At 43.9% G+C, this 18806-nt stretch overlaps 1 protein-coding gene across 3 annotated transcripts in view; it reads left to right on the top strand.

Annotated features, from left to right (window-relative positions):
• The window catches only part of Pls1 (plastin 1), a 99595-nt gene that overhangs the window by 40265 nt on the left and 40524 nt on the right, over positions 1-18806 (top strand). For 2 of the 3 annotated variants that reach the window (XM_028866009.2, XM_037207848.1), the window contains exon 2: positions 14878-14982. In XM_028866009.2, the coding sequence (XP_028721842.1) occupies positions 14913-14982 (70 nt within the window). In that variant the 5' untranslated portion in view covers positions 14878-14912. Of the gene's footprint in view, positions 1-14750; positions 14983-18806 lie in introns of those variants that run through there. The other variant, XM_037207847.1, reaches the window with a different exon arrangement.

Genomic DNA, 18806 nt, shown 5'->3' with positions numbered 1-18806 from the left:
AAATAACATTAAGGCATATCATAATTAAATTGCTTAAAGCCAGCGAGAGGAGTAAAATCCTAAAATAACTCAATGGAAGAAAGGAGATGTGACGTACAGAAGAAAGGTAGCGGTGACAGAGACTGGGATACAGGTTTCCTGGGGGAAAAGTGTGGACAGGGCGTGCAGGAGCATCGCTAAGGGCGCGGAGGCCAAGCAGTCGACGTAGATCTAAACCCAGCAAAGACGTGTTCCAAACAAGGATGAGACAGGCGTGGATATAAAACCAGCTCTTCATAGTACAAGTCATGTTAAAGGAAGTGCTTCAGGCCGAGGGAACAAGATACTGTGGCAATAGAAGTCTGTACAAAGTGCAGAACGTGGTGCTCCATGGGTGGTCACACACAATCGCTTATTGGTATTTTTCTTTTCTTTTCTGTTTTCCAGACAGGGTGTTTCTGTGTAACAGCCCTGGCCATCCTGGAACTTGCTCAGTAGACCAGGCTGGCCTTGAACCCAAAGATTAGCCTGTCACTGCCTACTTAGTGCTGGGATTAAAGACGTGCACAACCACACCTGACTATTAGTATTTTTAAAGGTTATTAATTTTCAAAGTTAAATTGATTTCATTGGACACAACTTGTAAGAAGCATATATATTTGATACTAAAAGGTAATTACTTTAGAATGATAAGATGTGGTATGGGCTTTATAACAAAAATAGCACACAGACTTGTTGTGGTTTGTTTTTTCCATTTTGGGGGGCCCGCCACCCAGCTCCTGAGTAAACACACACTTACGAATGCCCGGCCTTACCTTGGCTTATTTCTAGCCAACTTTACTTAAATTATTCTGACTACCTCTTGCCTCTGGGCTTTTCCTGTTCTTTTAATTCCATAAATCTTACTCTTACTTTATGGCTGCTGTGTAGCTGGGTGACTGACCCCTGGAGTCCTCCTCCTTCTCTGGCTCCTAGCTCTCTCCTCCCAGTTTTCTCCTTTTTATTCTCTCTGCCTTCCAGCCCTGCCTATCCTTTCTCCTGTCTAGCTTATTGGCCATTCAGCGCTTCATTAGACCATCAGGTGTTTTAGACAGGCACAGTAACACAGGTTCACAGAGTTAAACAAATGCAACATAAACAAAGTTAACCTTAAAATAATATTCTATAACACAGAGTAAGTGGGGGAAATGGAAGTATAGATCGAGTATTTTTTATCTGAAATACTTGCAATTAGATGTGTTTCAGATCTCATAGTTTTTCAGATTTTTGGACTGTCTGTACAGGCTTTCTCTTGAATCATCCTAGCTATACCAGTTGGCACATTTTAGATTTAGGTTTTCAGATTAGTGATGTTCAAACTCCCTACCATTGTGGCATTCTGGTACTCTATGCATGGCATGGAGTAAAAATATTTTGAAGATAAGCTGTAAGAAGTTAAAAAACATGTTATAAAGCTAAAAGTAACCATAAAATTTTTGTAATTAATAATCAAAGAAAAGAAATAAATTGGAATTAAAAATGTTTGAGTAATCCCCCAAAAAGATAAAAGAGATGGAGAGAAAATTGAGAGAATCAGAAGAAACAGCTGGAAGAGGCTTAAACCTAACCATATCAGTAATCACACTAAAGAGTAATGCATCCTAATCAAGAAAAGCTTATTCCAGGAACATATGACTGTTTACATTTGAAATCCGTAATTGCAACTCAAAATATTAACAAGCAAAAGTGTATAATCATTTTAGAGACACACAAAAAGCATTGTAAGTTTAACATCCATTGCTGACTAATGAACCCCCTACACACACACACACACACACACACACACACACACACACACACACACCAGACCTTCCAACTAACTAGACTAGATGGGAGACACTTCCTCAATCTGATACATGCAGGCTTTCCATGGATGCTTTGACAGCGTGCTTCATGATGAAAGAATGGATCCTCAACCCGTATTATGGCTGGGAACAACCTGTAAAACCCAATAACAAGCTACTACACAGTAAGATGGTAGGCAAAAGATTTGAGTACTATGAAAATATTTATGCTGAATGAAAAACACTTCAGAAGAATATGTTGTTAATGATTTTAAAGAATAAAAACTATTCGGTAGTGACAATAGTCACTGTCTTAGGGTTTCTATTGCTAGGATAAACAACATGATCAAAAGTAACCGGGGAGGAAAGGGTTTCCTTGGCTTACACCTCCACAGCACAGTCCATCAGTAAGGGAAGCCAGGGCAGGAACTCAAGGAGAGGCCATGTACTGTTTGCTGGCTTACTCCTCCTCACTGTTTACTCAGCCTACTTTGGTACAGCACCCAGGAACACCAGCCCAAGGATGTGGCACCACCCACAATGTGCTGGACCCTCCTACATCAATCCTCAGTCAAGATCCTAATAGGAGAAATCCTCAGAGTCATCTGAGTAAATGGCACATTATATCTTAATTTCTCTGTTGGGTGACTTACATCTAATAATTGGGTAGCAGGTAGGAACTGCTTTGGGAGGTATAAAATACTTGTTCGATATAAAGTGTGGTTGGCCGGGCGGCGGTGGTGGTGGTGGTGGTGGTGGTGGTGGTGGTGGTGGTGCACAGAGCCAGGCGGATCTCTGTGAGTTCGAGGCCGGCCTGGGCTACAGAGTGAGTTCTAGGAAAGGTGCCAAAGCTACACAGAGAAACTCTGTCTCTAAAAACAAAAACTATATATATACACACACACACAAATATACATATGTATATATATATACATACATATACATATGTGTGTATATATGTATGTATGTATGTATGTATGTATGTATATTGTGGTCATTAATTTTTCTATTGTTGAAATTCTAGAGAGGAGAAGCTTCCAGAGCTGTGAATCCTGCTTTCTTTAATTCTGCAGTAGTAAACAAGATGGTGCTTCCTAGTTTGTGAGCAAGCCCCTGCTTGTGCGTAGAGAATCAGTCTTCCCTCAGTAAGAAAACTCCTGTCTGCTGTTGGGTAAAAGCCTTCAGTGGAGGCATGCTGCTTATTCATATAATAATGTTAATCTAGTGTGCTTTTTAGGAAGGGTGATAATAGTTTGAGAGCTGTTAATTGTTATGACTTCTGTCATTGATAATATATATTTTTAAAAATCCTTATTTTTCTTATCCATAACCTTTAGAAACTTAGGATTTTATGTGAGGTTTTTATGAATCCTTGAAAAAAAATACAAGCTTATGCCACATGAAAATTTCTCCCTTTGCTTTTTTTTTTTTTTTTTTTTTGGTTTTTCGAGACAGGGTTTCTCTGTGTAGCTTTGCGCCTTTCCTGGAGCTCACTTGGTAGCCCAGGCTGGCCTCGAACTCACAGAGATCCACCTGGCTCTGCCTCCCGAGTGCTGGGATTAAAGGCGTGCGCCACCAACGCCCGGCCTCCCTTTGCTTTTTAATAGGGACAAGTAGAATTGGATCCTGCGTGTTGCAAGAATATCATCTCAGGAATTCATCTCCTGAAGACGTTTTTTAAATGTCAAAAATGGAAAGCTTCCCTTTTGAGGCAGTGTGTATTTTGAAGGTTGGAGGTCATGCCCTGACATGGCAGCCCTGGGGAGGACTGTCTGCTCACTTGGTACCAGTTACCTTAGGGGCTCATTTGCATTTCTATGATTTCTGTGAATTCTGGGCTGGAGCTGGGAAAAGGTCACCAAGCCAGGCAGTTACACCTAGGTTATTCTAGAATATTCGTATGGGAATTGTGAGTCACCAATCCCTGTTTCCTGTTCTCTGAGAGCTCTTTGGTGTGGTACTGAAACATTCATTCTGAGGCATTTGGCATTTATAGGCAATTACAGGCAATCACCCCCCCCATACACCCCCACCCCGCAGTGTATAATTTCCTGTGACTATACAATACATAAAACAGGAGCAAAGTACTTTTCAGAGACCAAAAAGAGTGTTGTAAAATAATTCATGTCATTTCCCCAAAGCTTAGTTAAATCTCCCCATCAATTTTCTCAGTTTCTAGAAAGATCACACAGTGCATACTCTTTGGTCTAACAGTTCTGTACTGCAAAGTTATGTCCCAGACCATCTTTAAATGGGAAAAGATCTCAGAAGCTTGGCTTGAGCTGTAGGCATGGAAAGAGACATAGAGTGACCTCTGTTAAGAAGGTAAATAACTCGGTTTGAATTTGACAGGTTTCTTGGGTACAGAATCCAGCTTTTTTATTTACTATACATACTTTGGCCTCATTTTCCTTAACTGTAAAGTGGGAGTTGGAATGCTGCCAATCTTACTGAGCTGCTGTGAGGCAGGTTCTAAGTATAGTCCCTAGGAGAGGGCTTGGTCTATGGTGAACACTCATGAGATTTGTTGTAAAAAGAGTAAGAAAAGCCCCCCCCCACGCCTTGTTTGGACTGCCATTGTGTGAGTACTGTGCTTAGTGTTTTAGGGGAGCGAGCTTGTGGGAGATTTTGTGAACTGTATTTTCATAATCTTTAGGTGTTCATGACTAGGTACCAAGCACTGATGGCCACACTTTTAGAATGGCGTGCTTATATGTGGGTAAGAGTCAGACTGAAAACATCATTGCTTTGTGCAAGCCTAAGGATTGTGTAGAAGGTACGGACCCTGGGATAGAGATCTCTGGAGCTGCAGGTTTTGTCTTCTTGGTATCCCTTGACAGTAGGGATGGGGCGTGTGGCCAAGGGTCTCTAATCCACTGAGTCAGACCGTCATCTGAACGTGATAATGGAGACACTGCTGAGGAGTGCTCCACAGCAGAGGGGAGTGCTCCACAGCAGGGAGGAGTGCTCCACAGCAGGAAGGAGTGCTCCACAGCAGAGAGAAGTGCTCCACAGCAGAGAGGAGTGCTTCACAGCAGAGGAGTGCTCCACAGCAGGAAGGAGTGCTCCACAGCAGAGGGGAGTGCTCCACAGCAGAGGGGAGTGCTCCACAGCAGGGAGGAGTGCTCCACAGCAGAGGGGAGTGCTCCACAGCAGGGAGGAGTGCTCCACAGCAGGAAGGAGTGCTCCACAGCAGGGAGGAGTGCTCCACAGCAGGAAGGAGTGCTCCACAGCAGGGAGGAGTGCTCCACAGCAGGGAGGAGTGCTCCACAGCAGAGGGGAGTGCTCCACAGCAGGGAGGAGTGCTCCACAGCAGGGGAGAGTGCTCCACAGCAGGGAGGAGTGCTCCACAGCAGGAAGGAGTGCTCCACAGCAGGGAGGAGTGCTCCACAGCAGAGGGGAGTGCTCCACAGCAGGGAGGAGTGCTCCACAGCAGAGGGGAGTGCTCCACAGCAGGAAGGAGTGCTCCACAGCAGGGAGGAGTGCTCCACAGCAGAGGGGAGTGCTCCACAGCAGGGAGGAGTGCTCCACAGCAGAGGGGAGTGCTCCACAACAGGGAGGAGTGCTCCACAGCAGGGAGGAGTGCTCCACAACAGGGAGGAGTGCTCCACAGCAGGGAGGAGTGCTCCACAGCAGAGGGGAGTGCTCCACAGCAGGGAGGAGTACTATACAGCAGGGGGAGTGCTCCAGAGCAGGGAGGAGTGCTCCACAGCAGAGGGGAGTGCTCCCATCAGGGAGGAGTGCTCCACAGCAGAGGGGAGTGCTCCACAGCAGAGGGGAGTGCTCCACAGCAGGGGGGAGTGCTCCACAGCAGGGAGGAGTGCTCCACAGCAGGGGGGAGTGCTCCACAGCAGAGGGGAGTGCTCCACAGCAGGGAGGAGTACTATACAGCAGGGGGAGTGCTCCAGAGCAGGGAGGAGTGCTCCACAGCAGAGGGGAGTGCTCCCATCAGGGAGGAGTGCTCCACAGCAGGGAGGAGTGCTCCACAGCAGGGAGGAGTGCTCCACATCAGGAAGGAGTGCTCCACAGCAGGGAGGAGTGCTCCACAGCAGAGGGGAGTGCTCCACAACAGGGAGGAGTGCTCCACAGCAGGGAGGAGTGCTCCACAGCAGGGAGGAGTGCTCCACATCAGGAAGGAGTGCTCCACAGCAGAGGGGAGTGCTCCACAGCAGGGGAGAGTGCTCCACAGCAGGGAGGAGTGCTCCACAGCAGGGAGGAGTGCTCCACAGCAGGGAGGAGTGCTCCACATCAGGAAGGAGTGCTCCACAGCAGCGGGGAGTGCTCCACAGCAGCACCCCACAGTCCCGCTGCAGAGCTCCCGGGAACTGCCTAGGACTTGCCTTCTGGATTCTGTTGTTCAGCCTTCCCTTGAGAAGCATCCTCACCCCTACCGTTCCAGTATAATCATTTTAATTTTTGAAAATTGTTGACACAGTGAACTTTGCTTTTTTGTTTCTATCTTGTTGCTTTATCGATAGTCAGAATACTTGGTACAAATTACAGGTAGGATAAGGCTCTTCCTCATCAGTAAGGTCAGAGGGCACTGAGAGCCAGCCGTCCTCAAGCTTTTCAAAGCAGTAATGAAGACTACCATTTGCAGAAACATGTTTGTGGAGCTGCAGATTGTTAGCGCAACGAGCAAAATAAGCCAAATTCAAAAAGAGAAAAAAAAAACCCTACATTTTCTCTCTTGTGAAATCTGGATTAAAATGAAAAGAAAGTCAAGGGGGAGCTGTTTGGTCGGAAGAAGGGAGTTAGCAGGAGGGGAGGCTATTGATGAACCTTATTAAACCTTTCCCATGTGTAGAGCCCATTCAGGCGACTGGGGGGACCGAGGAAGATTGGTCCCCCTGTGAGGAGCAAGCAATGGGTTGGGAAGATGAGATGAGACAAAAGAACAAAGTGAGCTCAGGCATGCAGCGTATGACTGCATGGGTAGTACGTGACCTGAACAGTACGTAAGAGGGGAAGGACTAAGGGAATGCAGAGGTATCGCGTCCTGTACCTGTGAGGAGGAACTGAACAGGGAGCGCGCAGGAAGGATGTTAACCGGGTAGTGCAGGGCGTGATGAAAGTGTAAAGGTCAGAGAGGAAAAGCCCCACTATGAAGCAAACACTGGGTTATTTTTTGTTGTTTTGCGGAAAACTGCCAGGCGTCCATTTAGAAGGTCACAAAGTGAGTCAGTCTGGAATCCAGTGTCACTTCAGCCTGTGTGGTATAGGCCTTCATTCTTTATAATGGTGCCTCATTGGTACTCTCAGGGTCTCTGGGGCTATCCAAGTGCCGAGGCAATTCTCAAACAAGCAAAATCTTTTCTTTTTAAAAATAGTTTGGGACTCGGCAAATCCAGGCTGTTGACAGTAAAACTGCATTTAAAAGAAGAGTTTATGTAGCGACTCCTTACAGAAAAAAAGAAGCCAACCTCATTTCTTTCATAACTGAAGGGCACTCGGGGAGATTGTGAACCTTTTTAATACCTGGCACCTCTGCCCAAAGGACAGGTCTATAGCATAGGAAACTTGCATTTAACCAAGTAAGCAATTTCTCAATTCCTACTTATAGTCAAGAGTTACACGTTCCAAATAACCAGAGAGAATCTGATTAAGAATAGCAGGATGAAGGAGACTATGATTGTGGGGTGTTTACAAAATGAACCATGGAGCCCCTGCAAAGAAATGGAGTTCCGTAAGGAGACTGTGGGAAGACTATAGACACATGAAAATACTTTCTAGGTTTGCCTTAAGCTAGAAAGGGAACTCTTCAGTTACATTTTATTTCTTAGCTACTTGTGTTTGTCACGTGGTGGTGGATTCCGGTGACACTGAGATCTGTAAACTTGTAATGGGGGCGCTGAAAATAGAAATATCAGGAAAAGGGAAGGCTGTCCTGGGCGATAAGGGAAGTGGAGGAGGGTACAGAGTACCATCAGGACTGCCTCTCACCAGAAATGCTAAAGTTCTGCCTGCCTCGTGAGTCTGCAGGGGCGCTGTGGAAATCACCCCTTGGCTTAGTCAGCAGGCTCTTTTTGGTGGAAGTTCTCTGTGCCTGCAGCCAACTGGGGCAGCAGCCTTCCTTGCTGGTATTTGCCAGTGTTCCTTCCTTCCTCCCAAAGTAATCTCTCATTCTTCCCCTGCCTTCTTCATCTACGCCTTGTCTGCCAGCCCCAACCCAGTCCCTGAACACTCAACCTCAGTAAACCTTTTCCTAGGTTTATGCTTTCCAAGGATGGAGGGGACCACGGATTTTTGGCTGATCTTGTTTCCAGGACCCTAAGGCAAGATATTGCTGTTGCTTTAAACGAGGAGGGAAAAGACTAAGTGGAATGTAATATTTCAGTAAATTCTGTCATAATATTAGCTTGCAGTTGCTGAAGATTGAAGTATTTGTGGTTTTCCAAAGCCTTGAAAGTTTCCCCTGTTCAAAGAGAGATGGCCAAGAGGTCATCTTTATATTTTGTTGACTATTTTTAGGTTTTGCCTCTTTTCTCTTCCCCTTTCCATCTGGTTCCCCCATCCCTCTCATGGGCACTAAGACACCTTCTCCCCGACCCATACCCCTGGGCTGCACTCCAGACAATTTCTTCCTGTGTGTGTGTGTGTGTGTGTGTGTGTGTGCGTGTGTGTTCATATTTGTATGTGTGTAGGTGCCCATGTGTACATGTCCATGTGGAGGACAGAGGACAAGAGCAAATGCAGTTCCTCAGGTGCCATCCAACTTCTTTTTACTTAATGTGTGTGTATCTGTCTGTCTGTCTGTGTCTGTGTGTGTGCGCTAAGAGGAAGTCAGGTGAAGGACAACCTTGGAGAGCTGGTTCTCTCCTTCCCCCCTTAGTTCTGGGACTTGAACTCAGGTCCTCATGCGCGCCTTTGCAAGTCCTTTACCGACTGAGCTTTCCTCTCGGCCCCTAACCCGTTTCTTTTCATTAGTAGTTTGTGACTTTGGTTTAAGAAACATCTTTTTTCTGTATAAGAATTTTTTTAACATTAAGAGTTATTTTTTAAAGCCTGAAAAAATACACACACAGTGTAACTCTGTGGACTAGCACCTAGCTTCCCACATTGAACATACATTAAACTTTTTGCCATGATCCCTTAAAACGTATCTTTTTTTTAAGAGTAGTAGACCAAGTCTGTCTGACCCCACACTTCGACCCTGCCTCCCTCTTCATGATAACCACTCTTCTGAACTTGTTTGTGGTTCTTACTGTGGTTAGCTTTATTGCATGCATATGGCATCATAAGCAGCATTTACAGTGTTGCCTTTTTTATGATTTATAATAAATGGCATGCTGTATGCATCCTTTAGCGGTTTTCTTTCTCCACTTCCTTTTTTTTTGTAATAAAGACGGGATTTTTCTTGTGACCTCTAAATATCTACTGACCAAACACTAATGTCGCTGTGTTAGTTACTTCTCCTGTTGGTGTAAACACATCGCTGACAAGGCAACTTGGGGAAAGAAGGGTGTGTTCTGTGCGACGGGACCCTGCAAGGACATACAATTCTTCGTGTCAGGGAAGTCATGGTGACAGGGCGGGAGGTAGCTGGCCCCGGCACCCATTGTCAGGAAGGAGAGAGCGAACAGCAAGTGGGGTGGGGCTAGACAGCCTCAAGGCAGTCTACTTAATCTTTGTGGGCCTCACACTCTCGTTTGAGGGATTGCGCATGCTCTGTCAGTAGAACTGATTAATGTGTGTGCGGAGTTTGGTGTAATTCCAGGCCCGTAGAAAGCTTTTTGTAAACATTTGACATCATGCTTTAGGTTCCTGTGGACGGGTGGGGGGGTGGGGGGGTGGGGGGATGGGGGTAGGGGGTGGGGGGGTGGGGAAGTGGGGAGGATGGAGTGGGGTAAGGGAAAGGGGACTTTTGGAGGGTGGATGAGGGAAAAGCTGGCCAAGCCGAGTCAGAGGAGTTTGAGAATTCAGAATCGGAGCATGTGGGAGATGGGAGATGGGAAATAAAGCCTCTGGGAACTCACAAAGTGTCTCTGCAGCAGAGGAAACAGTGTTGGCCCCTGAAGGTTGGGGCTTTTTAGGGCTGGTAAAAGGCATGCCATTTTTCTTAGTTTCGGGGCAATTCAGGTCTATTTCTTTTTTCCCCCCCTGAGACAGGGTTTCTCTGTGTAGCTTTTCGCCTGTCCTGAAACTCACTCTGTAGCCCAGGCTGGCCTCGAAGTCACAGGGATCAGCCTGGCTCGGCTTCCCGAGTGCTGGGATTAAAGGCGTGCGCCCGGCTTCAGGTCTGTTTCTAATGCCTTTCCCCTCAGGTTGTTGTTCAGAGGCAGGTAGATCCAGCCAGTCATGTTGGGCATTTAGGCAACGCTTTACGAGCCTTTAAAACTGTAGGCAAGTGATAGAGATCATTTTGATTAAGACATGCAAGATGACCAAGACCACAGAGATTCACAGCAACCACCACTGGAATAGCATTTTGAAAAACTAGCAAGTTATGCTTAGAGGTCATACTAATTAATTTCTTTCAACACAAAATAACTGTGCCTATAAAGAGCCATAACCTCCAGGCTTGGTGGTGCACGCCTTTAATCCCAGCACTTCGGATGCAGAAGCAGGTGGATCTCTGAGGGCCAGCTGGTTTACATAGTGAATTCCAGGACAGCCAGAACTACACAGTGAGAATTTGTCTAAAGAAACAATTCATAACTCTAGAAAAATTGTCTAAAAGTGAGGATTTAATAAAATGAATGCTTAATGCTAAGATGTAAGGAACTCTCTTGAGTGAGTAGGATCACCCAGTTATACCTTTATCTTCTCCCCTACTGATATGAGATCTTTGTAATTTTTTTTCTGGGGGGGGGGGTTCTTAATATTTTTATTAAGAGTTTTTTATAGTTTTATTATTTTCATCAATTAAATTTATTCATTTATTTTATATCTGCAATTTTCCTTCCCTTCTCCCTTCCATTCCCTCCTCTCCTCCTCCTATTCCCCCCCCTCATCCACTCCTCCTCTGTTTCTGTTCAGAAAGGGGCAGGCCTCCCATGGGTATCAACAAAGCATGACATAGTAAGTTGAGGTAGAACTAAGCTCCTCCCCTTGTATTAAGGCTGAGCCAGGCAACCCGGTATGAGGAATAGGCGCCTGGAAGCCAAAGTGTTAGGGACAGGCCCTGCTTCCACCGCCTAGGTCACTTACATGCAGGCTCCCAAACTGCTTGGTCCATAATCTGTGAGCTCCTGTGAGCCCAGGTTACTTGTTTCTGTGGGTTCCCTTGTGATGACCTTGACCACAACACACACACACACACACACACACACACACACACACACACACCTCGTACAATCCTTCCTCCCTCTCTTCAGTAGGATTCCCACCTAGTGCTTGGCTGTGGATCTCTGCATCTGTTTCCATCAGTCACTGGATGAAGGCTGTCTAGCCTCTCTGGGGCGGTGGATTGTAGCATAGTTATCCTTTTCTTTACAGATATCCACTTATGAGTGAGCCCATACCATCTTTGTCTTTCTGGGTCTGGGTTTCCTCATTCAGGATGGATTTTTTCTAGTTCCATCCATTTGCCTTCAAATTTACTGATGCCATTTTTTTTTTTTTTGAATAACTTTATTTTGGGAGAGTTCCGTAAGCATCAGGAACATATATAAAATGACACACCACTGTTGACAATGAAAAAACAGCATTTGATCACTTCCAGCTTTATAAATTTAAAAAAAATGATTCACTTACAACAAAAAATGTTTAGATATTTTAGCAAGTATCACCTTGCAGGACCATAATCACATTTAAGCCACGGACTTACTGTTAATGGGAAAGGTTCACACTGCATCTAGCTACTATAGTATTTCTAAGCATTATCAAAGCTGATTGAATGCAATGTGATAGAACACCAAAATCCATACGGATGCCATTGTTTTTAACAGCTGAGTAATACTCCATGTGTAAATGTACCACATTTTCTTCATCCAGTTCTTTGGTTGAGGGGCATCTAGGTTGTTTCCAGGTTCTGGCTATTATGAATAACTCTGCTATGACCATAGTTAAGCAAGTGTCCTTGTAGAATGATTGAATATCCTTTGGATATATGCCTAAGAGTGGTATAGCTGGGTCTTGAGGTAGATTGATTCCCAATTTTCTGAGAAACCACCATATTGATTTCCAAAGTGGCTGTACAAGTTTGCACTCCCACCAACAGTAGAGGAGTGTTCCCCTTGCTCCACATCCTCTCCAACATAGGCTATCACTAGTGTTTTTGATCTTAGCCATTCTGACTAGTATAAGATGGAATCTCAGAGTCATTTTGATTTGCATTTCCCTGAAGACTAAGGCTGTTGAACAGTTTTTTAGGTGTCTCTCAGCCGTTTGAGATTCTTCTGTAGAGAATTCTCTGTTTAGGTCCGTATCCCATTTTTTAGTTGGATTATTTGTTTTTTTTTTTTTTTTTTTTTTTTTTATGTCTTGTTTCTTTAGGTTTTTATATATTTTGGAAATCAGCCCCCTGTCAGAAGTGGGGTTGGTGAAGATCTTTTCCCATTCTGTAGGCTGCTGTTGTGTGTTATTCATAGTGTCCTTTGCCTTAAAGAAGCTTTTCTGTTTTATGAGGTCCCATTTATTAGTTGTCAATCTCAGTGTCCTTGCTACTGGTGTTCTATTCAGGAAGTGGTCTCCTGTTTCAATGCATTCCAGATTATTTCCCTCTTTCTCTTCTATCAGGTTCAGTGTAACTGGATTTATGTGGAGGTCTTTGATCCACTTGGACTTGAGTTTTGTGCAGGGTGATAGATATGGATCTATTTCCATTCTTCTACGTGCTGACATCCAACATTGGAGTTTTAAAGAATAGTGTAATGTTAAATAGTGGGCAATATAATATTTAAAACCACATTTAATTGCATTAAATTAGGACTAATCTCTAGTAAAATCTATCATTTTGAGAGCACATCAAAGATTATAAACAAGCTGTTGTGCACATCACTCCAGTTTTAGTACATGTGCTGCTGAAGCAGGCGCCATATTTGGGTCATAGCACTTTTTGAGTGTTTCATATGATTTGATATATTAAATTGGCAGTGATGAATTTCAGTGAATGAATTATTTTGATAATTGGTATGATTTTTTAAAAATCTGGGAATATAGAAGCTCATATAAATGAAATCATATGTAAGTATAAAAGAATATGAAATGGGGTTTCCCACTAAGCTTTGGTTTCTATTGCCTTATAAGGTGCAAATATTTGCTTATTTTTTGTTGTACATGTTTAACTGTCTTGTATAACTAGGTATACATGAAAGGAACATAATACAATTTATATTTATCTTTTATGCTGACTATAAAAATCATTAAGTCATCTAAAAATAGGAGTTGTGCTGGGTGTGGTGGTGTGTGCCCATAATCTCAATAGTCAGGAGGAGGGGGCAGTATTATTTTGATTTTCCAGGCTAGCCTGGGCTACATAGTAAGACCTAGTCTCAAAAACAAACAAAACAAAAAAGTTGAACTGTTACGTATCAGAAGTCTTAAACATGTAAGTAACCTACAAGTTCAGATTTTTATTGTACAGAAGCAAACATGGATATGAACAAGGATGTTCTTTGAGGCATTGTGTGTAAGAATCGGAAAACATGTAAATACCCTGCAACGAGAGATTCACCAAGTAAATTATGAGATAGTAATATGTGGTCATTAAATGTTCCCCAAAATATTGTGTACCCTAATAAACTTATCTGGGGTCAGAGAACAGAACAGCCACTAGATAGACATAGAGGCCAGAAAATGGTGGCACACACACCTTTAATCCTAGCCTTTTGGAGGCAGAGATCCCTCTGGATCTCTGTGAGTTCAAAGCCACACTGGAAACAGCCAGGTGTGGTAACAAGAGCCTTTAATCCCAGGAAGTGATGGCAGGAGGCAGAAAAGTATTTAAGGCGTGAGGACGAGGAACTAGAGCTGGTTAAGCTTTCAGGCTTTCGAGAAGCAGTTCAGCTGAGATTCATTCTGGATGAGGACTGAGAGGCTTCCAGTCTGAGGAAAGAGGATCAGCTGAGGAATTGTCAAGGTGAGGTGGCTGTGGCTTGTTCTGCTTCTCTGATCTTCCAGCATTCACCCCAATACCTGGCTCCAGTTTTGTTTTCTATTAATAAGACCTTTTAAGATTCATGCTACAATAAACAACATGGAAGCATACTAATAATGCATTAATACTAAATACGACAGTATGCTCATATTTTACCACCCCTTTACACAGAGGTACCTGTGTTTACAAAGTGGATCTGAGAAAAGATAAAGAAGATTATTATTAGGTGCTATTTCTGGATAGTAAGATGAATATAATTTAAAATTTCCATGTGTACTTTATACAATCAACACCATCTTTTTTTCCTTATTTTTACTTATTTATATGTGTTCCCCTACTTGTTTGTATGTGAACCGTATGTGTACAGTACTTGCAGAGTCTGGAAGAGAGCGTTAGATCCCTTGGAACCGTAGTTACACGCAGGTGTGAGCCACTCAGTATGGCTGCTGAGAATTGAACCCAGGGCCTCTGCAAATACTCTTAACCACCGAGCCGCTTCTTACTTTCTTATGGCTTAATTTTACACATTTTTCCCCCTTTTTAGTGTGCTTTCCCTATTCTGAGAAGGGCCCCACTAACCTGGACTGACCTCTCCCAGGGAAGGGGGAAGAATGTGGCTCTGGTTGGATTATTGGTGAACATTTCAACCATAAATTCATCTCTGCGTGGGCAGACTCTGACCCTTTTTGTGGTGGTTACACATGTCATTAAGTTTTACTTTCTTCATATTTGCAAATGCTATGCTTCCTTCAAACTGAAATAGTCAGATAAAATATAAATGAAAATTATACAGACTGTTGAGAAGGTTCATGCCTTGTAGAAGCACAGGGCGTGAAAAACAAGGCTCACCCCCCTCCTGTCCCCCCCCAATGCTGAGTCTGTTGTTATTTCCTGGCCTGTTCTGAAGTGTCACCAGGAGACCCTGCTGTTTGTTCCTTGTCACGAGACCGTCTTGCCGAGACTGTGCTGCCTCCATCCGTGCCTTTCATGCGTTAGCCAAGAGCTAATATTCTCTTTGTAATACATTCTTTCTAGATAAAAAGACCTGGAGTAGCCCTTCCTGTCTAAAGATGGAAAACAGTACCACCACCATTTCTCGGGAGGAGCTGGAGGAGCTACAAGAAGCCTTTAACAAAATAGGTAAGCTCCAGGAAGCCTAGCCATGGTGTTCCCGTTCTGTTGGCTGCCGGACTTCAGGGATGGAGCCGCGCGTGCGCGCCTTGACTTCTGCTGCCACTCAGCTCTCCTCAAGGGCGTTCCTTTCCTTTTTTTTAAATCGGGGTTTCACTGCATTCTTTCTGAAAGATAAGCTAACGAGGAGCTTGCATTTCTAGGTGAACTGGACTTTAGTTCTTGGTCACGACTGCACAGAGGATCATCCAGGTTAATGAGTGACAGGGTAACCGAATACACTTCCCGTGGTATCCCACATCACAGAGGAGAAAATGCAGAAACGCTTCCTTGTCTATAAACCGAACTCTGCCTTCGTGTCTCTGTCACTGACAGCAGTGCTTTCTACCTTAATGCAGAACGTTTAAAAGTAGTTTTGTTTTTAAAGGCTGCATGTCTCATTTCCCCTCCCATTCATACTTTTTTAAAAGCTCCGTGTTGTTTTCAGAGACTGGCTGTCTCCTTTTTTCCTCTTTCGATCTCTGAAGTCATCCGTGTTTTGTCTTTGACATTATTAGCTTAGCAACTTTGTACTTTTCTAGAAACCCCTTTTTCCTCGCTGTCTGTCGAACCTCGGTTTCCCACTTTCCCCTTTGAAAACTCCGGTAAACAAGGAGAATGTGAGAGAATGTGAGCGCCCCTTTGCTTGCTTGCATGCTTTCTTTCTGTCTCTCTCCCCCCCTTCTCTCCCCCCTCCTCTCTCTCTCTCTCTCTGTCTCTCTCTCTCTCCCTCTCTCTCTGTCTCTCTCTCCCTCTCTCTGTCTTCAATTTCTTTCTTTCTTTGTTATTGTTTTGCTTAGTTTGTAAATGTATGTGAGTAAAGGTGAACCCTGTGAAAGCTGAGCTCAGTGTTTCCCCTGTCCTCAGCAGACTTCTTGGGTAAGGAAGCACTTTGTGGAAAACAAGTCAGGTGGTGGAGCAGGAAGGATATCATGCTCGTGGGTGGTCTCACTCTTGGATCTCTCACCTGGTCTCACTCTTGGATCTCTCACCTGGTCTCACTCTTGGATCTCTCACCTGGTCTCACTCTTGGATCTCTCACCTGGTCTCACTCTTGGATCTCTCACCAGCCTCCCGAACGATGACTAAAATTCATGTAGGATGAACCTTAGAATACAATAATAATAATTGTTAAAAAATATAGCTTAGCTTGTCTCCAAAAAGGGATTCATGCATCATTGGTGTGTAATTAATCACTTCTAAAAAAAAAAAAGTCTCTGTGCCTTGCCCTTCCGCCTGGAGATGGAAGTGGAAGCGTTCCCATTTGCCACTGTAACACTGCATGCATATGGCATGATTTGCAGAAAGCTATTAGCAATAAATGTTTTAGAATATTGTCTGCAGTGCTCGGCATTTTTTTTTTTTTTTCAAGCCAGGAGTTGGGCAGTTATTGACTGTTCTTTCTTATTTTAGGCATCCAAAACCAGGTGATAAAAACGGCTCTGCCAGTTTGGCATCGCAGTCACTTTACAGGCGCCTTTTGATGAAAGAGACCCTTCCCGGGCCTCAGTGAAATGAGTTAGTCATCTATTTTTCTTTGTCGAGCATGCCAACTTTAATCTTTCTGACTCAGGGAAACATAATCCTGTAATATTTAATTAATGGTATTTGGAATAGACAGTCCGCCGATGGAATAATTTGGACAGCACGGTAGCTTGCTTTGTGAGGAACCACTAGGACCAGCAGAGTATGTCCTCACTGACTTGATGAGATGACTGACTGCTGAGCTCAGCAAGCATGAGCCGCGCCTTCAGCGACAGAGAACACCTGTGCTGCCTTGCTGGACGGAGCATTTTGAGGTCCCTGGGCAAAGTGGGAAGTTAAAAATATCTGTCCTGTTTCCTTTTTCGAACTGGGTTAAAACACACAGACCGTTTTGACCACCGTGAGTGTACAGTTCAGTGGGATCAAGTACAGCCACATTACCCAGTACTACCATCCTTTCCCGGAAGTGTCCATCCCCGTCCGTCCGTGTCCCCCCACCCCATTCAACCCCACATCTGTTGGACAGCTGCTCCCACGCCCCTCCAGCCCTGGAGACTACCACTCTCCTTTCTGTCTGAATTTTCCTCTTCTAGGTACCTTGCACAAATAGAACCATACAGCATCTGTGGTTTTGTGACTGCCTTGTCACTTATCGTGAAACGAAGCCTTTATGATGCGGCAGGTGTCATACTGTCTTCCCTTTAAAGCCCGAATAATGTGCTATTGTGTGTGTGTCAACAACAGCATTTTGCTAGCCAGTGCTTTCACTGGTAGCCACCTGGGTTGCTGGTTATTTCATTGCTGTGAAGACAGGTGCACAGATACCTGCTCGCGTCCCACCGTCAGTGCTGGGTGTACTCCCCATGTGGACTTAACAGGGCCATACTGCAGCTCCTCACTTAACTTTCTGGTGTACAGCTGTTTTCCATGTCGACGTGACACAAGTGTTCTCACTGCTGTTCATCCTCACCAGGACTTGCCCTGTTGCTGCTGTGTAACAGCCACCCGTAAAGGTTATGAGTAGTGTCTTGTTGTGGTTTTGTGTTCCCCAAAGGAGGACAGATGTTGAAACATTTATATGGTGACTTGTATGCTTTCTCTGGAGAAATGTATGTTCAAGCCCTTTGCCTATCTCAGGGTATTTTGCCTGTGTTTCCCACTGATGATTTCAGTCTGGGGTCTCATGTTAAGTACTTTGATCTGTCTTGAATTGATTTTTGCTCAGGGTGAGCGATAATGACCCTATATTTTTTCTTTCTTTTTAACACGGTGGTGTTATTTTCCCAGCAGGATCTTTCTACAATTTTTTTTTTTTTGTCACCATTGTCAAAGATTGGGTGGCTATAGATGTATGAGTTTATTTCTGGGACCTAGATTTCATCTTATTGGTCTATTTGTCTGTTTTTGAGCCAGTGCCATGCTGTTTTGGTTGCTATGGCTCTGTAGTATAGTTTGGGGTGCTGTAAGGCCTCCAGTACTGTTCCTTCTGTTTGGGGTTGATTTGGATATTAGGAGTCTTTGGTGTTTCTATATGAATTTTAAGATTTTTTTTTCTGGTTCTGTGAAGAATGTCATTGGAATTTTGATAGAGGTTGTAGTGAATATGTAGATTGTTGTTTTTTTTTTTTTTAGCAATTTAGTCATTTTTATAACATTAATTCTGCCATCTATAAGCATGAGAGGTCTTTCCTCCATGTAGTGTCTCCAGACTTGTTCTTCAGAGTTTCAGAGTTTTCATTATAGAGGTCTATTGTCTCCTTGGTTAGGCTTATCCCTAAGGTTTTTGGTTTTGTTTTTTAAAGCTGTTATGAGATAACTCCTAAGGCCATTTGACCTATGGTGTGGTTTCACTCTGGTGTTTTATTGTTGATTTCGTTTAGAGGATGTACCTAAAGATGAGTGGGGGCATTGACGTCTTCTACTGTTATTGTATCAGGACCTAATTGACTTCTGCTATTAGTGTCTGTGTTATGAAACTGGGAACCCCAACATGCAGTCTCAGTCTCTCTCTCTTGTCTCTCTGTCTCTCTCCATATATATATATATCTCTGTGTGTGTGTGTGTGTATATATATATATATATATATATATATATATACATACATATCACATATTTGTATAAAATCCCTTTATCATCTGGATGAATAGTTCCCTTTATTAATTTGTAGCTGCATTCTTGATCTCTTCCGAGTAACTTGGTTTAAAATCTCCTTTACCAGACGTTGAAGTAGCTATACCAGCTTGTATTTGATTTCTTATGTGTTTGATAGGTTGACATCATTTTTCCTCTGCCTGTCTGTGGATGTTTTT

This window comes from Peromyscus leucopus, chromosome 7 (assembly GCF_004664715.2).
Source record: "Peromyscus leucopus breed LL Stock chromosome 7, UCI_PerLeu_2.1, whole genome shotgun sequence".
NCBI lineage: Eukaryota > Metazoa > Chordata > Mammalia > Rodentia > Cricetidae > Peromyscus > Peromyscus leucopus.
Note: the sequence above shows the minus strand (reverse complement) of the source record. Positions and strands in the feature narration are given on the sequence as shown.